The sequence below is a fragment of the Myotis lucifugus genome, unplaced genomic scaffold (genome assembly GCF_000147115.1).
Source record: "Myotis lucifugus unplaced genomic scaffold, Myoluc2.0 scaffold_92, whole genome shotgun sequence".
NCBI lineage: Eukaryota > Metazoa > Chordata > Mammalia > Chiroptera > Vespertilionidae > Myotis > Myotis lucifugus.
The window spans coordinates 1103452-1129155 of NW_005871140.1; the positions used below are offsets into that span (position 1 = coordinate 1103452).

General features: G+C 35.9%; 1 protein-coding gene across 1 annotated transcript in view; it reads right to left on the reverse strand.

Annotated features, from left to right (window-relative positions):
* Positions 1–3844: 3844 nt before the first annotated feature.
* KIF18A (kinesin family member 18A) overlaps positions 3845–25704 on the reverse strand; it is a 77636-nt gene continuing 55776 nt past the window's right edge. The window contains 4 exon segments of the mRNA XM_023756393.1: positions 3845–4506; positions 5962–6068; positions 11602–11709; positions 12643–13084. Of these exon segments, the coding sequence (XP_023612161.1) occupies positions 4424–4506; positions 5962–6068; positions 11602–11709; positions 12643–13084 (740 nt within the window). The 3' untranslated portion in view covers positions 3845–4423.

Consider the following 25704-nt stretch of genomic DNA (forward strand, 5'->3'; position numbering starts at 1 on the left):
GAGGACCATGTTTGAAGTTTTGGTATATATTGTGGGAGAGGAGAAATTTTCCACTTTCCCCTTAGTTCTTCTGGATGGTCAAATAATTTAAATGACATAAAACAGATTAACAAAAGAAAATAACCAAATTTAATTATGTATGTACTTACAGGGATTCCATAACAATATGAGGCCTGAGTACTAATCAGGCAATTATGCCTCTATGCTGTCACCACACTGTTGTGTCTATGGGTCATGCGTATGTTTTTTGGGTAATCCCTTCACCTTCTTTCACCTAGTCTCTCCCTCCCACCTCCCCTCTGACTCCTCAGTCTGCTCCTTATATCCATGCCTGTTTCTATCTTGTTTGTCATTTCATTTTGTTCATTATTCCACATATAAGTGATATCATATGGTATTTGTCTTTCTCCGACTGGCTTATTTCACTTGGCATAATAATCTCCAAGTCCATCTTTGCTGTCTCAGAAGGTAAGATTTCCCTGTTTGTTTGTTTTACAGCTGTGCATTATTCCATTGTGCAAATGTACCACAGCTTTTATATCCACTCATATACTGATAGACACTTGGGCTATTTCCAGATCTTGGCTATTGTAAATAGCATTGGTATGAACATAGGGGTGCAAGTACTTTCTGATTGGTGCTTTGTGATTCTTAGGATATATTCCCAGGAGTGCGATTGCTGGATCATAAGATGGTTCCATTTTAAATTTTTTTGAGAAGACTCCATACTGTTTTCCATAGTGGCTGCACAAGTCTGCATTTCCACCAATAGTGTGCAAGGGTTCCTTTTTTCTCACATCCTCATCAGCACTTGTTGATTTGATAGCCATTCTGGCAGGTATGAGGCGCTATCTCATTGTGATTTGCATCCCTCTGATGAACAGTGATGTTGAACATTTTTTCATATGTCTATTGGCCATCTATATGTACACTTTGGAGAAGTGTCTACTCGGGACCTTTCCCATTTTTTAATTAGATTGTTTGTCTTCTTGATGTTGAGTTGCATAAGTTCTTTATATATTTATCCCTTATCAGTTGTATCATTGGAAAATACGTTCTCCCATACAGTGGGTTCTCTTTTCACTTTGTTGATGGTTTCTTCTGCTTTTATTTGATACTAGGGGCCCAGTGCATGAATTCATGCACCTTGAAAGGAACTGTGGCCCGTGAGGCTGCAGTGGACACAGGGGCAGGTCTTGGCCCATCCTCTGAGCCCCCACCCAGCCCCTCCTGCTGCAGTCCCTGGTCCCATCTTCCGGCAGCCCCACTCCCATGCTCTGACGGCGCCAGCCCCGCTCGCACCCGCTGATGGCACAGGAGATTGGGGTTGGCGCCAGCAGCAGGTGTGAGCAGGGTCGGTGCCTTCAGCATGTGCGAGTAGCTGCTGCTGTCCTGATTGCCCCTCAAGAGCAGGTGGAGAAGTCTCAGGGGTGATCTGGGCTGGCAGCCACTGCTCGCAACTGCTGACAGTGCTGAACAATTGGGGCCGGTGCTGGGCACTGGCTACGGGTATGAGTGGCAGCTCTGGCGCCTGCAGTGGGTGTGAGTGAGCAGGACTGGTGCTGGCAGCAGGTGCAAGCACCCAGGACTGCGGCAAGTGGGAGCAAAAAATTTTCAGTAACCAGAGGCTCGCCCCAATGACAGCAACCAGCGCCCCGCCTTGGTCTGGTGCCCCCGCTCACCTGCTCCACCATCCCACCGTGGCTGATGCCTTGTTCCATGCTCTACTACCTGCTGCTGATGCCCGCCATGTTCCCCATGCGCCCCTTGGTGGTCAGTGTACATCATAGCGACTGGTTGTTCAGTTGTTCTGCCATTTGGTCTATTTGCATATTAGGGTTATATATTAGGGTTATATATATAGATGAAGAATTCAGGGGAGCAACGTACTTGAATGAAAGGACATTTTCAACTGAATAATAATTAGGGTGGGAGTTAAGAACGTACATAATTGTTATGGGGAAGAAGAGGAGGAAATAATAATAATAATAAAAGACATACTGTTATTCTGAAATAGCCACATGTAAAGAAAATGGGAAAGGGAAAGGAATGTGTGCAGAGGTTGGTGCATTAGAAAGTATTCCTACACCCGGCTTGTTTGACTCAGTGGATAGAGTGTTGGCCTGTGGACTGAAGGGTCCCGGGTTCAATTCCGGTCAAGGGCACATGCCTGGGTTGTGGGCTCGACCCCCCAGTGGGGGTGTGCAGGAGGCAGCCAATGATTTTCTCTCATCATTGATGTTTTTATCTCTCTCCTTCTTCATTCCTCTCTAAAATCAATAAAAATATATTTTTAATAAAAAGTATTCTTAACATTTCATATTTGAGAAGTAGCTTCAGAGGATAAGAATATTCTATAGGGTTGAGAAATCCTGATCATAGAATTGTTTTCCTGTCATGTTACTAATCTTCTTAATCTTTTTATCTTTCATCTGTTTGAAAGCATGAGAATGAACTTTTTAAAAAAAATTATGACTCCTGGCTTATTTTGTCTCATATAGCATGCTTTAGGCACATACACACGTGACAGAAATATATCAGAACTAACCTTTCCTGACAGCTCTTAACTTGATGAACTAGTCCCTATAGTGGCTGTTATGCAGAACTTGCCATTTGCAAGGCTTGAGTGGTTTGTTAAATGACGTTCACTCTGAGAAGTATGGACTATCTGTCAACTACTGCCTTTTGGGGGAAGTTACAGGAGAGAAAGAACTTAGTACTCGACATATGTATTTCAAAAACAAATGCCTTGTGCTGATTGCTGAAACACAAGATTATATTTGACTTAGTGTCTAAGCTGTGTCTTCAGACTTTGAATATGGAGTCTTAACACAAAGATTCAAATATAACCAGTGATTTTGTAACATATCTTGAGTGGTTGACAACAACTTACGAGTAAGTTGTAAATATCCAACAAATAATGTGCTATTGTGATTGTAAAAGACACAAAACAGTCCTTGAAAAAGCAATCCATAGGATTGTAAATACTTTCAGTGATACTAAAGACTTTTATTAATACTTTACCAATAAGAATGTAAACTGCTTTTCGATATAAACAATATGAACTAAATATAATTTACTTATAATTATAAAATGCATTGACTAAATTTTTCCCCAAATAAATTAGCAAATCACAGGTGACCATGGGAATGGAATTTTTCTATAGTAGATACTTTTTGTATAGTTATGCACATGCAGAGTATTAGCCCACTGTAGATGGAGGCAGTGTACAATATAGGAATTGCAGCAACTCTTTACAGCAACCTTAGTGCAAAATCCCAACTCTGCCACTGTCTACTTGTGAGATCTTTGGCATATTACTTAACTTTGCCAAGAGTTTTTTTCTTCATTGCTAAGTAAAAAAATAAAATATCATATGAAATTCTCATGGCTAGATCAGAATTAAAAAGAATTTTTTTAGAAAGGCAACATAGTTCATACAGTTCTTATTTATCACCACCAGTGGGGTCTAGGACAACACCTGGTAATTAGACATTAACATTTCTGTAGTAAAACCTTTGGATGTTGCTTTGATGTTACAGTCCTAAGCCATATAAAGTTAAAAGCACATTTAACCAAATATTTGTTGTATTCAGGAGATAAACAGACCAAGCAATGCAGGGGAACAGGGAGATATAATTAAGCTGTAGCTCCATGTACTTCCTATAGTAAAAGGAATAATTAAAACATCTCCTCATTATCATTAGAGAAACTATGGATTCTTTTCATTCCTTGGTTCTAGTGCCATGTATCTTGATTTAACCTGAAATACAAATCTGCAAAATTCACATTTTATATGATATAGTTCAAAGTGTGTAAGGGGTAGTAATAAGACACAAAAGCGAACATTATAAAACCTATGACTTTAATATACTAAGTAGTAAGGAACAAAATTAATATTTTATTCATGAAGACTATTTAAATAATATTTACAACAGCTTTATGGGAACATATATGTACATTTGAACATCAAAATATTTTCGCAAAGAAAAGTCACATATATGATTAAAATAATGTAAGACCAAATACATCCCGGGCCATAATTTTATCACCTCTAACTTCTCCTGATTTTCAAAAAGCAGTAATGACATTTAACTCACTATCGTTTTCTAAAATATCCTAATCAACCTGCTGCAAAATAGCAAAAATGAGCTACCACCATGATGACGTAGGGATTTTAAAAGGTAGCCAATATTTTAGAAACTTAAAACATAACCTTTTCTGTTAAAATTGTTTAGTTGCTTAGAATACCAAAGAACAAGAGTGAAGGAATTTCATGTTCTGCTTGCTGAAGCTATTTGGGTAAAACTAGTTTTAAGATGGTCTTCTTCAAAAACTTTAAGTACGTTTCTGCAAGGGTGCTGGTAAGAAACCCTCTTAAAAGCAGAGCTGTCCATTTAATGTCTGTTGATTTTGAAGTGATTTATCTTAGATTTCCTTTTGAAATGCTTCTTCCAAACTTTCTGACCATGTTTGGCTTTACTTTATGGATGTTTCTTTTATATTCTAGAGAAGAAATAGGAAAATTTATAAATATGGTAAAAGCATCATTCAAAAAGAATAGTCACCATTCATTCTACTTTTAGAAATCAATTTCTCCATATTGCAAACTGAAGTTGTAGTGAATTATCCTTAATGACAAATCATTCTTTAACCTAGCTTTTGCTCTTCTTTTTTCTTTGGCAAGCACTGTAGTTTAGTATCATCTCCTACTTTTTTTCTCCATAACATATATTTTTTAATTCATCTTTTTTTACACATGAGATACTTGATATCTAATAGATTATTTTATATTATTAGAAAATAAGCATATTAGAAAACCCAAGTATCTATTCTTTGACAGTTATCACAAACATCATTTTGTTGCAGAATTATGACTTCCTGGAGAATTTTTTCAGGAGATCCATGGGGCAGCACATATCTACACCAACTGCATATACACATTGCTAAGCAATATTAAATACGGCATGATAAACCAAATAAACATAGTAAATTTTACTTTATTGAGTTTTAAATTTGCATAAAAGATATTTCCATTGAACTTAAGGTAAACAACCGCCACTGGCTACCATAAGAAGTAAGGATGTACCAATGCAGTTTGGCAAAGCTATTGAGAAATGGAATATTACTGCGATGAAAGAGCAATAGTTTTCATGTTTTCTTAGAAACACTTATCTCATGAAACCCCTTTAAATTCCAAGTGCTAGGATTTTAAGTTCCTTTAGAGAAGAACCAAACTGGTTCTTAATGTTTGTATCCATCACAGAACCTAGCACATAGTGTGTGTAAACACATTGTTCCGGAATGAAGCCTAGGAACTGGAGTGCTAGGGAAACAGAAGCCTAGACACCAAGGCGGAGAAACTGAGTGGCACTATCTCTTCGAGTTTTACTGAGGATGTGGTTTCCTTGACATGGACTCCTGTCACCCCCAAATGTAACTGAGGATGTATTCATCCCATCAGCATCTTTTTCAACCTGCTAATGGGAGTTACAACATAATTATAACTATGTACTGGAGCCTGGCTATAATTGCACAAGTGAGTCTGAGGCCAGATTATCAAGAATAAGAGGGTAATGGAATTATTTCAAGTAGATAAAGTTTATTTATAAAATATATTTAATCACAACCTATTAAACAATACCTTTTGCTAATAAGTTCAACTAATTTATTTACTAATTCTTCTACCATGTGAAGCAGTATAGAAAACAAAAGGGATGCAGAATATAGTTTTAGAGATATGGTTCTGAGTTCTGGTTCTACCGTGAAGTATTTGTGCAGTACTAGCTCAGTGTTTTCTATTTTGTGTCTTAAGTTTTCTCATTTACAACATGGACAGTCATACTTACCATGTAATAAAGGTAATAAGTAGATAAAAGGAGATTCTTATGAAAACACTATAGTACTATACATGTGTTAGGTAAGTATGTTATTAAATACCAAGTAAGAACTCAGACATACCCACTGCTGGTCCGTTTTCTTGTAAGTGCTTATTGCTTGAATTATCTTGTCGAATACGTTTGGCAAATCCAGAATTTTCCTCAGCGGTTAAAGTATTTGCTGCAGAACTTGAGAGAAAATTTTTTTATTTTAGTGAAGCATGTTTTATGTCTCTAAGTTTTAATACATATTCTACATGCAATAAAGACTAAAGAAAAAGTAAAATACTAGAGTATTAAGTTATAAAATCCCATAGAAGTAATTGGAGGTGCTAAATAGATTTTTGGCCCATAGGGAAATTTAGCTGTGTGATTTTAATAAAGTTTATTCGAATCAGAGATTTTGAGTGTAGGTGTATGCAACAATTCTATTAGCAGAACACTTCCAGGGGTCCTGCTGGAATACCAGCAAGCTCTGTTATCCAAAGTGTAGTGACAAGGAGCACACTGCGAGTGAAAAACTAGGCTTCTATTACAAATCTGGAGCAAGAACCCTAATCTGGGGAATATAAACAAGATTGTTTGGAAACCTTGTTTTTAAATGAAAACCTTGTAATAGACTGAGTCTCTGTGATTATAGCAATTATAGAAAATGAAATGAATGGACCTACTTTCATTTGTTTAATCTTCAAATATTTCTATCAATCTCACATTATTAATGGGTTAAATTTCTAACTCGATTTGAATGGACGTATTAAACACCTATCATGGCCTCATGTTACAGGATATACAAATAAGTAAGGCATAGACAACTCCTGTCTTGAAAACTTATGTAATGGATTTATGGTGGGGAGGGGGGGAAATAAGACAAATACATAAAATAAAACAAGGTAGAGTAAAAAACAGTGCCAGAGGTTTTCAAACTACAAGGAGTTATAGGTTCCTGAGTTTAGAAGAAAGAAACATAAAATAGTCTGTGGATGAGATGAGTTTGATCTCCAGACCAGAAAAAGAGCAATCCAAATCTTTGAAGCCCCTAAGACAATCAAGCTTTAACAAGGTAAGATTGGGGGTTCAGAATAAACCTATCCCTGATGGACCCCCAATCTTACCTTGTTAAAGCTTGATCCTCTCCACACTGATTAAAGCTTGTTCCTTGTTAAAGCTTGATCCACTCCACACTGATTCAAATAAGCTAATTTTAGGGAATTTCTGCCTAGTAAAGTTATATAGCATTTTACAAGCTGATTACTAACTTGATAGATTAACAATTGGAGGCTTCCCTTTTATGGCAACAATGTGCTCTTCTGGCAATCCTAATCATGTGGTAAACTGATGTGGCTGTATGTTTATGGAAGAGGCAGAAGATGGGCTCATTATATGCTCATTTAAAGTAGTCAGAAATGGCAATTTAATATGACAGCAAAGAAAAATAGGCATGAGCACACTGAACGCTTGGGAAAATAACTCAACCTATGTACCTCATTCAGCCTGGAAGAGAGATGATTACAGTGTTCCTAATAGTGACTGTGCCTACTCTGTTCAAGAATGCAAATGATACCTCCCCAGAATGGTTACAAACAGGTACTAGTGTTATGAAAGTAAGCCAATCAGTTGTAGAAATACTGTGTTCCTAAATGGTGTTAAATAAACTAAGTCAATATAATTCTGTAAAAACATATTAAACACCTTTTTCTGATAATATGCGTATCAGTGGTCTAAGGCAAAAATTCTTTTTTGGTCATTTGATGATTTTATTTCTTTAAGTATAAAGATCAATGTCATTGGTTAATTTTGACAAGTGTTGTTTTTCCTTACAATTTATCTTAAAATTGTCTTTATTATTTTATGGATTCTTCACTTTGGCTAGTTTTAGGACATGTGTATTTTACTTGAAAAATTAAGCTTTTGAATAAAACTATCTGAATAAAACTCATATTTGGAATGAAATCAAAGCCTAATATGTTGTATATTTATTTATGTATAAGTAAAATACACTAAAACAGTTAATAAATTTAGATAAAATAGTCCACTGATGAAATGTTTAACATTTATGTTATAAAATTATGTCACATCACTAAATTTAAAAAAACCCACCTAAAATTGGTATATGATTCCAAATTCAAATTATGGTAGAGATTACATTGAGAAGAAAGCTAAAGATTCTTCTAGTTGTGTGCCTGATAAATTTCCACATTATTAATAAAAGTTAGGGCCCTGGCCAGTGTGGCTCATTTGGTTGGAACATCATCTCATGCACCTGAAAGGTGGCATGTTTGATTCCCAGTCAGGGCACATATATACCCAGGTTGTGGGTTTGAACCCCACCCCGCTACGGGGCACATGTAGGAGGCAACCGATCAATGTTTCTCTCTCACAAAGATGTTTCTCTCTCTATTTCCCTTTCCCTCTCTTTAAAAAAATCAAATGTCCTTGGGTGAGGATAAAAAAGTTATGATTTCACCGTTTGTTCTCTTACATAGGAAGAATGCTACTGCTTAATAGACATAAAGCATCTCATATTCTTTCAGCTGAGATAATTTCTAGTTGAAATCATTAGACATCTTTCAAAATAAACCAAAAATGTAATGCAAGGTATGAGACCATTTCTGGATGCTGAGAAAGATTGCAAAAAAAAACCCAAAAAAAACCCCCAAAAAACAAACAAACAAAACAACCAAAGAAACACAAAGCAAACAAAACCCAAAAACTCTAATTTAATTTATAAGTAAATTTTTACATATGTATATATTGTATTTATACCTTTGGTAGACTGATTTAGTTAAAATAGTCTGCTACTGTGATATTAAATAAATTGAAATGATTAAAAATTTAATATTCTCATTTAACTAGTACCTAAAAAATCCAGGTTGGTAGGTTTTTTGAATATTCAGTGCTTTTGGACTATAATATTCTTTTTTCAGAGAAAAAAACTGATACCAAAAAAATAAAATAAATATATACATAGATCCTTCCCCTTTTCACCTTCAAAAATCATATTAGAACATAAACACACTTAAACATGTACATAAAGCTGCTAAGTGGAAAATACCAGCGTTTATTACTTTCAAGCTCATGTAGATTTAATTGGGGAAAAAGAAGAAAAAGAAAGGTAATTATGTACATTTCTACCATTAATCTCTTTTAACCATAGTTAATGGCAGGATCTAATTACTGATACCAGAGGGAATGTAATAAAGCAATTAATAGGCTATGAGAAATCTTACTTTCTTTATGTGTCCTTTAATACTATTTCACAATATTAGTTGCTCATGTGGAAGCCTGATAATATCTAAAACCACTCCAAATACACATTACATACCTGGACTTTTGATTTTGATAATGACTATGTTTACAGCTTAAAAATATTCTTAGCTATAAACTTTTGCCATATCTTAGTTAACACAACAGAGAATGCTACCAGCAGAGAACAAGAAGTCACCAACATTAATTAATTGAAATAACACAATCAACACAATGAAAATTAGTGATTAGGTGGAAGAAAACACAAATTAGTCACATATGAAGGTGACTGATTCCCATACACGAGCCAGACAAATTGCACAATTCAAATTTGTGCCATAGCAAAATACAAAATTTAAAATGTCACGGATAGGCAGACATTCAGAAAAAAAAAAAAATCCATGAGTTTTTATTGCACATATTCCAAGGCCTGCTGTATTTGGTTGGAGGGAAAAGGGCACATCCTAAATGAACCTATGAGATGATACTCTATGGGGGACAAATCAACAGGCTTTTTGTAAATCTGTTTACATTAGCCCAGATGAGACTAGGTCCATAGTGGAAAATGAAAAACTTAAAGGAGGTTTAAGTTTAAGATCTTACACTCTTTTCCCCACAACCACATGTCAAAATAAAAGGGAGAGTAAGTCAGACCCATTTTAAAATACAACTCTCATCACTGCATTTAATGTTGCAGGATATAAAGATTATATAAAATGGACTTCATATCATATAACTCAGTAAATTTACAATTTTTTCCTTGCCTTTGATTTTTAACTATTTTACTTTTATGTACATAGGAATATTTTTCTTTATACGTGTGCTGCTTGTGGTTTGCAATGGTTCTTGAATCTGTGAATTATCTTTTGTCAGTTATGGAAAATTATTAGTCAACATACTCTCAAATACTAGTTTCCACCATTCTTTTTCTCATTTCTTTCAGGCACTTAAAATACAGGTGTCCCGTATTTCATTTTCCTTGTGTCCTAAATTTTTCCTTGTGCTCCATTTTTCTTTGTTTTCTCTATATTATCTATCTTTTTATCCTTTTGTACATAGATTGGGCTTTTTTTTTTTCTATCAATCTGTCTTCTGGGTCAATCAACTCTCTTCTGCTGTGCCTAATCTGTTAAAATAGTTTATTGAGTTCTTAATTTCAGTAATTCTATTTATTCAGTTCTAGAGTATACATTTGATTCATTTTAATAGAATATAGTTCTTTGGAAGATTATCATCTATTTTGATCAACATTTTGTTAATCACAGTTAAATTTTAAAGTTCCCTATCTGATCATCTCAATAGCTGCATCACTGCGGATCACTGCCTCTCTAATTTTACTTCTCTTGATTTTCAGTCATTTGGTCCTGGTGTCTCCTGGCATACTTCCTAATTTTTGCTTAAGTATTAAACATGGTGTATGAAAAACCATAATTTTCTTCTGGCAAGCAGGCAGAATAGATCACCTTGATCTGAAAAGGGATTGAGCTGGTGTAAGGTCTGTTTTAGGCTTTCAAGAATGGGTCTATTTCCAGTTTTCCCTACTCTTGGATCACAGGCCTTCAGGGATCGCAAATAAAATCCTGGCGTCTAACAGCTCTTTCTCCATGATGACTCTGAAACAAGAATTCTCGTGTCCTAGTCCCATAATAATGTCCAAACTCTGCTAAATATGATAGTCTCTTAGCAGCTACCTTCAGCTTGGTTTCCTGAACTCTTACTCCACAGTTTAGAACTTGGCAAATAAATATCTGGAGGGCAGAATCTACACACAACGATTCTGCGTCCCCAGGGCAGTGAGATGGCTGATAATCTGCAGGCTCCCATCCTATGCTTGGCCTCCACATAATGCCACACATTGTTAAGTGCTGAAAGGAAAAGAGGCAGAGAGGGTCAGGCTCTCTACAGCTTATTTTCCTCTTCTCTGGGATCTGAAACACTCAAATCCTGGCTGCCTTGGTTATTCTTCACTGCCAGTCAAGCAGCTACTAGTTGTATTTTATCAACTTTCATAATGTTTTTTTTGATGGGTAGCTTGGACAGATACAAGCTACAGTGCCATAGCCAGAAACAGAAGTCTCTACTCATTACATTTCAGTTACATATTAAAACCCATTAAAATAATGTAATTTTAGAACATAATAAATTCAGTAATGTCTAAAAGGAGTAATACCAAATGAATAAAAATTGCACCAAAAGTTAAAATTAAATGACATTTTTGAAGGCCAGATACTTTAAATTTATTTTTAATAATGTGAAACATGGAATACTTTATGCAAATGTCAAGTGAAATACTTGGCTTTATCAAGATCTCCCTTTGGTAATATAAATTCCAGTGTCGCATTCAGAGCAATTTATTATATGTATGCTTAAATATGAATTAATACTTGGAGTGCGGGAAACGAGTTAAGTCGGCTCGCGTGAATTGCGCGTACTCCGCGGGAGCCGTCTGAAGTCTGAGCCAGCTCCTGTTTAATCGTACCTTGTTAATTTCCGTTTCCTTTTGGCAGCAGCAGTCATGGCCATGTAGGATGGTACTATGCTTTGTACAGGCAGAGGATGTTTCGCTGAGAATGAGGAAGGGGCAAGCCTGTATATCAACAAAAAATAAAAAGCAATTTTGATTTGTACTACGGAGTAGGGCCATCCACTTATGTAACCGGAATACCATTTCATATTAATATATAGAGCAGTGGTTCTCAACCTTCCTAATGCCACGACCATTTAATACAGTTCCTCATGTTGTGGTGACCCCCAACCATAAAATTATTTTTGTTGCTACTTCATAACTGTAATTTTGCTACTGTTATGAATTGTAATGTAAATATCTGATATGCAGGATGTATTTTCATTGTTATAAACTGAACATAATTAAAGCATAGTGATTAATCACAAAAACAATATGTAATTATGTATGTGTTTTCCGATGGTCTTAGGCGACCCCTGTGAAAGGGTCGTTTGACCCCCAAAGGGGTCACAACCCACAGGTTGATAACCGCTGATATAGAGGAAAGCATTATACTATAAAATTTCCCTTGCTTACTCTGGGATTTTCTTTTCTCACTTTTACACCATAGACAGAGATTTCTGCATTCTGAACAGCAGAGAAAGGTGAAGGTGTCACTCTCCCCATATTTACTAGATTAGTTGTGATAATAACAGATGAAATGAGAAAGATATGTCTGCTGGGATGACATGTAGTCAACCATACCTTAGACGTAAGACTATTTCAAAATACGCTGAGGTTTGCTAAAGATCAATAGAAATTGTGAAATTTCCTGTATTGAAGATATTAGTGAATAATAATCAGCATGGTAATCTTCATGATTTCAGCATGAAGAACAAACTACATATATATGTTAAGGTCTCTTTAAGCCTAAAGACGGTCAATCAATTTAAGATAGCAAATTTAAAACTGATATATGAAATACACTTCAAATATAGCTAAAGGGGGAAAAAAAGCTAATAGTTTAAAGGCTACCAAAAAAAAGGACAAAAGTTGACAAGTACTATTTTTCTATACCTTTGTACAATGTTATTGTTTGATACCGACTGTTGCTCAGGTAATTTGCTGTTCAATCTCCCGGTGTCTTCACATATAGTAAACATGGAGTCCAAATCCTCCTGTCTATATTCTTTTCTCCTGATAACAGGTAGATCTACTTCAGATGACATTTTCAGAGAATTCTCACTGTATATATTTGAGCCGGCGGCCTGAACACTCGTAGTACAAGACGATGGTTTTAATAAGGTCACTGTAGATGGATTTTGCAAAGGTTTTCTGCAGTCTTCTGGGGTATACACAATAGGCTGAAGTTCTTTGCTGAAAGAATCATTGAGCTGTATATTTTCAGACAGTGCAGACTTCTGGGTAGGTTCTGTTTTCAAGGGAGAAGACATTAGTTTTCTTCGAGTTCTTTTTTGTGAAGGAATGTTAAGCAGATTAGATTCACTTGAAGATGTGCCTGTTCAACAAAATTAAAAAGAATCTCAATAATGTTGCCTAAATAGTTTTTTAAATTAAATTTATTAGGGTGACACTGATTAATAAGATTATATAGGTTTCAAGTGTACGTTTCTATGACATATCATATATATATTGCATTGTGTAAAGTTTTCCAATAACCATATTAGTTAAAAAAATAAAACCAAGACCTAGCTGGGTGGCTCAGATGGTTGGAGTGTTGTCCCATATACCAAAAGGTTACAGGTTCGATTCCCAGTCAGGTCATGTACAGTGGCAACTAATAGATGCTTCTCTCTCTCTCTCTCATCAATAAAGACATATCCTTGAGAGGATTAAAAACGAAACAAAACACCGATAATAAAGCACATTTTCTGCCAAATTATAAAAATTTGAAAGAAAATAAATAAGTTGGAAAGGAAAAAAAAACACATCAGTTATTGCTAATAACTTTATAAAGAGATTCTATTACAGAAAATAAATAACATATGGCTAATATAAATATTATTTCATAGATATAGCTATCTTGAAATACTGAATAATCATGAAAACAAATTTGCAACTAATTTCAATAAAATTCACCAGCAACATCCAGCTTTCATGTTTGATTAAGGTTTAAGACAACAATAAAGTATGCAACGTTTTTAGGCGTTGCATATTATAACTTGTTCTATGTAAAATATCACCAGTTTATTACTAATTGAGTGAATGTCTAGTCTAAAGTAAAGAAGAGAATGGCAATAAGCAATGATATCCAAGGTGAATGAAAGAATTGTATCTGTAACTACACCACATAGTAATTAATTAAGCATTCTGGTGGCTTATTTCCTGTATCATAATAATTTACAGGCTTGCAAAAATTAGATTAATAGCAAAGATAAATAAGCCTAATTTGAAGAATTCAGAGTACTCTTATTTGACCTCTATCCCTCTGTAAAAGCAAGCCTCCCAAATGCCAGGAAGTACCAAGTTTAAAAAACTTTCCTAGGCCCTAATCCTACAACTTCTGTAGCTTTTCAAAATGATTTCCCTACTACCTCTCCAGTATGTGTTACCTTCTGTTTCCTCCATCCAGTAAATGTATACATTTCCCCAGGGATATGTACTCCATCCTCTAGTTTTCTTATTCTATACTCCCTTATTTCTAATTACCTCCTGCCACTACCTTCTCAGTCACCTGGGTCTCAAATAACAAGATTTTTTTTTTAACCTTTTTCCTTGCATTTTCCAGCCTCCACCAATCCCACCTCTCTTACACTTACATATAATTCTGACCCAGTGATTCTTCTAATTAAGCACTTATAGCAGGGGTCCTCAAACTTTTTAAACAGGGGGCCAGTTCACTGTCCCTCAGATCGTTGGAGGGCCGGACTATAGCTTAAAAAAAACTATGAACAAATTCCTATGCACACTGCACATATCTTATTTTGAAGTAAAAAAACAAATGTTTTCAGCGGGCCGCATGTGGCCCGCGGGCCGTAGTTTGAGGACCCCTGACTTATAGTAATATGTAAACAGAAATATCATATACAGAGATTTTTAGTAGGAGAATTCTTGTTTATTGGTCCAAAATTAAGAGACAAATTGTTTTGTTTAAACTCAGGTGTAAAGTCCCACCATACTAGACATGCTTTAATATTTAAGTACATAAACACCTCTCAAGCACCTTTTTTTAAATGTATAGAGTAACACAACAACAATAAATTGATCAGCTGCAGTGTGCTTATATATCGTATTTCTTAACTATTTTTTCTGCTCTGCCTATTTCATTCTGGTGAACTCATGGTGCCACATGAAGTAACTTTGCAGTGTATTGTCCAGGGAACAAACTATAATGTGCACTTCTGCCCATGTTTTCAAATCATGAAGTAAAATTCTCAATTGATGTTATATTTGCTTTATTATATAATATTAACACTGAAAACTGAATGAAATTAGTGTGATATAGTATTTCAATAAAGCAATTCAAACTTCCAACCAAGTTAGAAAATATACTTATAGCAATCACCAACAATACATGCATTATTCTTTTTAAGTTAGTTGACAATAGGCTCTGCTATGGCTAGGTTGACAATTACCCTCTAGGAAATACAATTTAAAAACAGGAAGAAAAATATGATCCCTGTTCTACTAAGAAATTTTACTTTTCTGAGAACTAGATAAATGAGATCCAGATCTTAAAATAATTTTCCACTACCTTTAACATGACATTTGTCAAATTTTCCATTACCAGATATTTTTATACTAATGCTGCAGTATAAAGACAGTTACTTTTCTCCACTGTGCTGCTACCACCAATTTGGTGGCTATTAATAGCTGGAAGATTAACTTCTTTTCCCATGAGAGGCAGCAGGGGTATATAGAGGATAGAAAACTATAGTGAGGATAGAGAACTGAATTGGGAGTCAGGAGACTTGGATTCTATTTCTGGCTTTACCAACAACTCACTGAGTGACCTTGGGCAACTCACTTAAGCAGTGTGGGCATTAATACCCCCCTAGAAAAAGGAGACACTACCTTTTTACATACAGAGAATTTTCTAGGATTAGTAAATATCTATAAAATACTGAGGGTTCAAAGAAAGGCTCTAGAAATATAAACATGCTTCAACTGTTAGAATCACTACTTCACAGGGAAAGTCGTCACTGACTTTCCAGTATTCCTTCAATAGCTAAAACTCACAGTTAAAAATTATTTAAAACAATGTCTCACTTTGAGTTCATTGGATATCCAGTTTATCAAGGCTGATGATAAATTGTACTATAAACCAAAGGTACTGTTAAAGCAGGCACATGTGTTATTTAACATAGAACACAATGAAACATGAAATCCCAAGGGATGAGGATCACCCAGAGTCACTATTTGCTTCCATATATCTAGAGAGGGAGAACCTATGGAGTGGTGCTGGGCACGTTTCTATGACGGTGGACCATTCTTCCCTATAGCTTGTAAAGAGTGTGAACATGGGGGGTCTGCCATGGGACACTGAAGAACTACCTACTTGTTCCTGGGATAATGTAAATGTACACCCAATATCAAATTTTGTTATCATCAGACTGAGTAGTAATTGTCAGTGAGAGCAATAGTAATGGTATAATGATATCTCTTCAGCTATAATTCTGCTTTCCTGGCAGGAGATAACTTGAAGGAGAAACATGGAGATGGGTAGTTAATGTGGATTCAAATACCACTGTTTTACTGGACCTGGAAGAAAAAATGCTACAGACATACAGCATGTAGAAAATACAAATCCAGACAGTTCCTTTATTTTTATCTTCTCAGATATTTAATACAAATAAAATAACAAAAAGAGAACAGAAAATAGATGGTTAATCAGGATGGTAGGCTGACTGTTGCTAAGTAAGATTCAGGAGATAACCAGAGTCCAAACAAGATTTAAAGATGTAAATTCAAACTGAACAGTAAATCCACTGTGACTCCACTTATCCATGAAAATGAAAAGAACACAATCAACAACTGATATTTCACTTTGAATATAATTTATAAAGTGTAATAAACCATTATTCTCCTCTAGCTAGTTAGTTAGGTAATGGAGCACTTTAAGTGGGTATAGCAAGCTGGAGAGCGCTGGGCACTATACATTTTACTGTACATTTTAATAAACTGCGAGAACCATCTAATATGCTAGCTCAAAGTCTATAAAAGAGATTTGCTGTATTTTTCCATAGAGGATATACAGTAACTTTCCAGAAGAGCAGGCGTGGGGCAGTTGTAGTTTCCCTTGATGCAGCTTGGGAAAATACTATCTAACAAGATTCTGTAATTCTTGTGTCTGTAACGTGGAAATGATAAAGGAGGAACCTGGAAGCTGATTATAATGCCTTTAAATGAGAAAAGAAATCATGTAGTTACAACTTTCAGAACAAGGGAGTCCAAGAGATGACTCTTTTGTTCTCAAAGTGCAAAATGACTTTGTTGAGCTGCAGGGAAAGAGAGACGGCTGGTGTGACTGAGGTGCGGTGAGTTCAAGGGAGAGGAGAAAGGAGAGGCAGCCATGCAGTGTTAGGGTTTATGGACAAGATGAGGGCTTGGGTTTATCCCAAATGCAAAGGGTTATTTGTGGAAGGTTTTAAGGATGAATATGATTGATCTGATTTATGTTTTTAAAAAGATTGCTCTGCTTATTGTGTGGGGAACAGACTATGAATGGGCAAGAGAGAAAACAGGGAAATCAGTAACAAGGCTATTGCTATAGCTCGGGCAAGAACTAACGAGAGCTTGGGCTAGTGAGGCAGCAGTAGTAATGGAGAGAGGTGGAAAGGGTGCTTGAATAAAAAACTATATAAAGTAAATCCAGAACATATCCAATGACATACACATATGTGAGTAGTGGCCTAACGATCAGGAACAAAGATAAGAAGAAAATTCACACAAAGGAGTAGTGTGTATTAATTTTACACAACATAAACAACAGAAATTGACCACTTTCCGTGAAACCATGAGCCATTTCCACATGCATAATTACAAAAAAGTTCTAAAGGTCCTAAATGTCATTTCCTTAAAATTGGCATTCTCATTACTGAAACCCGTTCCCCACCCCAACTCAATAGGCTTGAGGTCCTGTCCTCTATTGAGAAGCTCTGATTTAAGTAAATACAGGTGTCTTGGAATCTGCTTTCTTCCCTCTAGTTTAGACGCTCATGGACTTGAGGCAGCAGGTACCCTTTGGGGTTTGAGGATATGATTTCTTATTTGGGTGTGTTTACCATGATAGGACAGGGAAAAGGTAAGAAGAGTATGGGTAGTAGAAAATGGTCCCAGAATAAGGGTGGCAGATAAAAGAAAAGGTAATGAAAATGGACTTTTAGCTCCTAGGAAGTTGTGAGGGGAAGTGTGAGGGGAAGATTTAAGTTAATACATTCTCTGCAAATTCATCTCTAGACATCTTCAAACAACTGAAACAGATTATCTCCGATTCCAGACATAGACGTACTATGACTTCATGTACAGGAACTGATTGCTCCACTCCTAAAACCTTGTAATTATTTCATTCAATTCCTTAAAAAGGAATCAACACATTTTAATGTATATACAGTGAAGCCTGAAAATGAAAAATGTGGTTCTGTAATGATAAAATACTATTTGATTTACATAGTATTAGAACCTTTTCTTTTTTATAGGGGAGGATGATAGGCACTGAATACCTGAAGAATTTCTCACTAGAAGAACTAGCATTTGGTTGGCTTCATCTTATTTGTTTTGCTTTAGAAACAAAAGGAATATTAAGGTAAACTATGAAAAAGACAACCAATTTTAGTCAAGATAGTAACCTGAGTAGAGGCATCTAGCTCCCCTTCCAGATTCCCTTTAAAATGACCATATAGCCCTGACTGGTTTGGCTCAATGGATAGAGCGTCGGCCTGTGGACTCAGGGGTCCCGGGTTCGATTCCGGTCGGGGGCATGTGCCTTGGTTGCGGGCACAGCCCCAGGGGGGGGTGTGCAGGAGGCGGCTGATCGATGTTTCTCTCTCATTGATGTTTCGGACGCTCTGTCCCTCTCCCTTCCTCTCTGTGAAGGATCAATAAAATATATTTATTAAAAAATAAATAAATAAATAAATAAAATGACTATATAGTAGATATAGGAGAAAGCCTGCCCTTATGTTGGTAATAAGGGAAGAGTATCATTTGCATATCCAACAACTTTATAAAGGACTAGAGGCCTGATGTACGAATTTGTGCGCGGGTGGGGTCCCTCGCAGTGCCTGTGGGGATGGGGCCGAAACCTGCAGTCCAACGCCGCCTGCCACTCCTGCCTGCTGCTCCCACTCATCCCAGCCCTGCTGTGCCTGCTGCGGGATCGCGCCCAGTCAGTCCCCATAGGGAGAGCCCTGCATCTGGCACCTGTCCCGAGGTGGAGGGGCGGGCCGGGACGCAATAGGCCTTCTGGGCAGGCAATGGGATGCCCTTGCCGGCCTGGGTTCTGGATCCGTCCCGCTGACGTTGGCGCTAGTCGTCAGGAGCCATCTGGCAGCCACTTTTATATCGTTTCTTCTTTGCGGAGTGTCTAGGGAGGGGAAGTGGCCGCAGTGCCCAAGGCCGACTTCCAGGCGGTTGGCGGTGCTGTAGGGATCATGCCAGTGGCACTGGTCCATCGGTGCCTGGCCCATTCTCTGGAGATTGGAACTGAAGGACTACTGAGGGAGGGAGTGGCTGCTGCCGGGCTGGTCGGCCACTGGGACAAATGGGTTGGTCAGCTGAGCAGTGCTCCTGCTGTGGGAGTGCACTGACTACCAGGGGGCAGCTCCCATGTTGAGCGTCTGGCCCCTGGTGGTCAGTGTGTATCACAGTGACCGGATTTGGTTGCTTAGGCTTTTACATATGTAGATATTGTATACCTAGAACTGGAAAAAGAAATGCGTGGAGAATAACTTACAGTATTTCCCCATTTCATCCTTTAAGTGGGACCCCTGGGAGTTAAGTAAAAGACACCTGCAGAATGTTACTAAAGTCCCTTTAATTAGGAACAGGGATGGGGAGTAGGTGCAGTAAGGGAGAAAGGGGGAGACAAAGCTATGGGATACAGCAAAACGTCAATGTCTGAATATTAGCAGCAGCACAAAGAGGCCAGAGATTCAGTCCTAGCCCAGCTGTCTCAGTGTTGAAAGGAACACTGAACAGAAAGTGCCCAATACTGTGTGCCTTGCTCCCAGCATTGGTGGCCACACCACACACAGATAAAAACCTTTTGGACAAAGAACTAATTTCTAGCTGGGACTACCTGTGGCTACAGTTCCTTTTCTACTTTCCCTGGACTGTTAGATCCATGAAAAGAAAAACATTTCCCCCTATTTCTGAACCTTAATCTCGACTTGATTATCAACAAGTAATAGGCAAAAGTATACTTCTAAGCAGCACAGAGTAAACTCACTGGATCAATTAAAGGATAACATAAGAGAATGACAGAACTGGTATAGAGACTCAGGCTAGAATTTCTAATAATCCAGATGCCACATTCTTCACCACTCCACAATGTCAAGTCCCTACCATAGAGAAATTAAATCAATTTTAAGACAATTGTTAAAGAAAACATGGAGCATTCACAATTACACTGTTATTTCAAACCATATTTTATAGATTATTTGATGATATAGGGAAATGTTCATTAAATGAAGTAGTATACAAATTTAATATACAGCATGATGCCAATTTTGAAAAAATAAAAAAGGCACCAAAAACAAATCAAAGCATACACATACAGACCCTGCAAGCCAAAAAAACAAACAAACAAACAAAAACCCGGAGAGCGTGCGCGGGGCGGGCGGGGGGGGGGGGGCGGTGTAGGGGAGGAAAAATATGGCAATCCATTAAAATATAAGCATAGGTTATGGCAGAAAAAAGTCTGAGTAATTTTATATTCTTTTTTAAAAAAACATTTTAATATCTGGAGTGGGAGGAAGGAAGCCCCTGGCTTTTTAAAGCCACAGAAAATTCCTAGGAATTGAAGGCATAAGGTTGTTTATGAAAGCACAGGGTGGAGCTAAATTTGAAGAATTGGTTGAAAGTCTATACAAGAAAGTAGTTGGGTCCCCCTGACCACATTAGCATCATCTATACTTCCAAGTGACTACTCTTTCGTCACCCTTTTAAAAGATATAAGGTTTTACCTTCTGGAAAGGTTGCCTTGTGGCCAACACACATCGCTGACACTAGGGGGATTAAGTAATTTCTCAGTAATGAATGTATATAGATTTTTCTCCTACTTCTCTAAAATACTGGTAACTGTGCTTACATATCCCCTAAATGGGAAATCAAAGGGTTCTTTTTAGATAAACCATAACAATAAAAAAGACTGGCATTGTTAGGTTTCCCCTAAACTGACTATTTTTTTGGAGCTATATATACTAAACACAATCAGAGTCGCTAGATATTTGACGGGATTTCTTTCTATGTGATAATCAGAACTTATAATTACACATAGGAAAAAAAATAAAAGGAAACAAAGGTTCTTAAAAATTTTAAATATGAAGCGAAAAAATAAAAAATAAAGGTTTTAAGATAAAGTTGAGGACTCATCTCCCAGAAAGAACAAGAGATACCAGAAGACAAAAAATAGAAATAGAGGATGAATCCAGGAGATCCAACATCATATTAATAAGTGTTCCAAAGAATAGAAAGAAGGGAAAAAAGTATGTATGTATGCATTTGTATGTAAGTATGTATATGTGCATAAATACATATATGAAAATTTCTCAGAATAAAAAGATAAAGGTTTCCAGAGAGAAAGGCCCACAGATTTTAGTCTATTCTAATGAATTAAAAAAGATCAACACCAAGGCATATCGTTGTGACATTTCAGAATACTAAGGATAAAGGAAAGATCCCCAAGTCTTTCTGGGAGAAAAAGTCACATGCATATTCACTGTTATATGATGAATAAAAACAGCATAACAGTTAAGAGCAACACTCGAATCTAAAAGTTAATGAAGCAATGTGTTCTCAGTACTTAGAAAGCAAACACTACATACAGAAACCTTAAAGCTGTACAGGAAAGAGACTTTAACACTTCATAGCTCAATAGGGAACAATATTCACTTGAATACACTCTAGAGATTTACTTAAAACAAGGTGAAAAACATTTTGGCAAGATGGGGTAAGAGAGGAAATGTATATGTAATATAATAAATCTTTTCCAAAGTAAAAAATAAGTAGATGTATAAAATTGGAAAAAGACAAACAAGAATTAGCAGTATAAATTTGAAATCCAGAAATTAAGAGAAAAAATTAGAAGAAACAGCTAAAAGGAGACTCAGAATTGGGAATTCTATATAATAAAAGCATAGTATGCAAATTGTCCCCTCCACCAGGAGTTCAACCAGGGGGCGGGGCTGGCCAGGGGAGGGAGGGAAGCCCCGGTCGGCAGGTCGGCAGCCGCAAGGGACCTTACCAGTGTACATTTTGTGCACTGGGCCTCTAGTGAGTAATAATAGGTCAAGGAATACTTCCATAATTACAGTACTGCTAGCTTTCTAAATTATGTATAGGCATTACTTTCTTAAAAAAATATAAACTGAGTTTTTAAAGGAGGTAGAGGTGGAGAAAGAAAAGAGGGGATAAGACAGAGGATGAGGAAGAAAGACAGATATTTACATACATGATAAAAAATTAATCAAATGTTGGGATTGTACAGGAAAAAACACACAAAACAAAACAAAACAGACCAAAATAGATTTCTTGTTTATTCTGGGATAGCTAGATAAACTAGCTGAAATTATAGTTTTACATTCAAAAGTCTAATTGAAACATACAAGCAAGTAACATGAAATGAAATAGGCAAGCCAACAGAAGAGCTAAGATAGTCTAAGCCTGTAGCGGTTCCCAACCAGTGGGTCGCGACCATCGGAAAACACATATAGCATATCAGATATTTACATTACGATTCATAACAGTAGCAAAATTATAGTTATGAAGTAGCAACGAAAATAATTTTATGGTTGGGGGTCACCACAACATGAGGAACTGTATTAAAGGGTCGCTGCATTAGGAAGGTTGAGAACCACTGGAGGCCTTGGGAAGGTGGAGAAAATCTTTTCTTTATTTAGCCCCACTTTCCACTGGCTTACCACCTCACTTCCCTACTCATGTTTTCTCTAGCGTATAACCAAAAGAAAGGTGGGACAATTACCTACGTATAGTAAAATCTGAAAGGGCTAATAGAAATGTGAATCAATCAAGCATTGGAAATAAATTATCCAATATGATGGAAAATGGGCAGAATGAGTTTAAAGTTATGAGTCCCCACAATAAAAAAAAAATTCCTCCCAGGAATAGGAAAGCCACTTATAAAATGTGAATGTTAGCATACGTAGTTTTGATAAGCTGAAAAATTTATAGAGAATAATAGTAGAAATAAAAATAAACTTTAGGATAGCAAAAATGATAAGATATAAAAGACATTTGGATTTAATCAGTTTGCTTTCAGATATGTTAAATGTCCTAAAGATCTCTAGTTTTAGTCATTATATTTCTTATACCCATCTTTAACTTCACATTTAGATTTTATATGAAGATAACACATACTGTAATTTCTTCATAGGTTTGTTGAGAAATATTCAGAGGGTTAATCAAGAAAGGATGCCACTTTAAGAAATCACCATAATTTTTTATTAATATTTTCAAATAAACCAGAATAACACAAATCTAGAGAACAATTGGGGATCTACTTGGAGAGAAACTGTTCAATGAAAAATAACTTTGGCATTACTTTACTTATAAAGGTCTAATACAATTATTCTGAAATTCAAGATGATTTTTTTAGGCTTACTAATACCTCACACAGTTGAAAGCACATGTTAATGAAGTAACAATTCTATGCACCAATTGCCATTTTAAGAGACATGAAGCTGTTCTCTTAAAAATGACAATTTAACAAAAATGCATATATAGTGCTAGAAATGTATGAATAAACTCCTAGTCTAGGGAAGAAGGTAGGCACCTATGGTTATATGACCAAATAACATAACTTTCAAAATGATTATGTGCTACAATTCAAACCAGGATTTTCAAAGTGGTCGGAATTAGGGCTGCTGAAAGATACAGAAGAGCCTCTCTTCTAAACACTACAGTACGTTTTGTTTAATGAATCCAATCTTAGTCTTTGTAATACTTATCCATTAATAGTTTAGGAAACATCTTAAAATATTTATATGGTGCTTTAAGGCATCTTATATACAACTGAAAATGTGCATTTCAGAATAAAGTGGTTAGTGTTCTATTCATCTGTTCCTGCATTATGGCTACAGATTCCCGCTTCAAAGTTTTGTTTACTGTAAGTCCATAGAGAGACTTAAAAAGGAAGTCAGACAAAAACATTGTGTTGAGACTGCCAAGTTTTAGAAGCCTTTCAAAAGACTTTTAAGTATTAAAACCACTTTTAAAATGAACTCTAAATGTAAGCACTAAAGTTGTGGATTAGATGGAGGAAAAAATACAATTTTCATCAGTAAAGTCCAAATTTAACACAATTTTATCTGGATTACAATGTAAATACATTAACATTTGTGTAGTTTGTGTAGTATTGTGTAGAATAAAATGTGCTATATTAATAATATAAACATTAATAGAAGCTAAAAATAAAAACAAAAACAGTAAAAAGCATAATGAAATTAGAATTAATTTGCCTGGACCACTAACTTAAATTTGCTAAGTGGTTTATAAAGTAAACAAAGTTTGACACTTGACATCTCTTCCCCCGAATTTCTGGTATTTTTAAGGAATATGATCAACTAATAGCAATGTAAAGAAGTAATGCATTGACTATTCTGACTTTATTAATGAAATATAGAGTGTCATGAAGAAGTATGTTAGAACACATTAGAATAACTGACTGCCTGTACCTCAAGAGAAACATCTAAAATGCATTCATTGGTTGTATTGTTCTTTAAGTTATTTGAGTCCACCTATGAGCACAATCTAATCTACTTGATTCTTTCTAACTTTCATTTCTAATATTCATTTCTCCAAGAAGTCTAATCCACACATTTATTTACCTAGGGACTCAGAAATGTTTCTAGTAGGAAAAAAACAAAACAAACAGAAAGTTGTTTCATGTCTTAAAAGTAGTTTTAAGAAATGAAAGTATAGTCTTATTTTTAAAAGATTTTTAAAAATAACTTTCATTCTGCCTGACTGCGGTGGCCCAGTGGTTGAGCATCAATCTATAAACCAGGAGGTCACGGTTTGATTCCAGGGTATATGCCTGGGTTGTGAGCTTGATCCCTGATCGTGCAGGAAGCAGCCAATCAATGAATCTCTCTCATCATTGATGTTTCTATCTCTCCCTCTCTCCCTCTCCCTTCCTCTCTGAAATCAATAAAAATATATTAAAAAATAACTTTCATTTTTATTATAAAAATTATCCTAAAATAGGTCCTGAGATTAAATGTTACATACATCAATATAAGTATAAATGTAATATTATATGACATGTATACCACTTCTTACACAATCCTGCTAAGATAAATAGTAGTCTTAGAAATATTAGGTAAACATTAGAAGGTTGTTATAAGTCATGCAGTACATATCTCAATAGAAAGTAGAAAAAACAAAATGGTTTTATGTCCATTTTCATGAAGGTAGTCTTAAGAAACATCAATATATTTTTACTTTGAAATAATTTCTTTTAATTATTATAAGAAATGACTTAAAGTCAAACTATTAACAAGTCACATCCAAATAATTTTAAACAAAGTGCCTGTTACAGAGGAAAAATAAAACTTCCACATCAGTGTTTCTTAGTAGCAAAAAAAATGAAAGGCCCAAGTAATATAAACCCTTACCTACTTTAGCAATCCATATTTTTTTTTTACTGAATTCCCACTTTAAAATGGTGGGAATTCCTGACTAATTACAGACCACCAGGAAAGTCACAGAACCAGAATTAGTACTAGATGATCTTAATGGCCATTTAAATTTAACTTTCTTCTTTTATAATTTGTTGCTCACAGCAAGAAAGTGACATGCTTAAAGTCATAATATCAATCATATTTGTTGGCAGAACTGAAGTCTCTTGTTAATATACCAGGGAAAGTCAGAAAAAACCCCAAGTAATATGAAGTAATAATATACATAATTATATTGAAGACTTAAAAATATGAAATT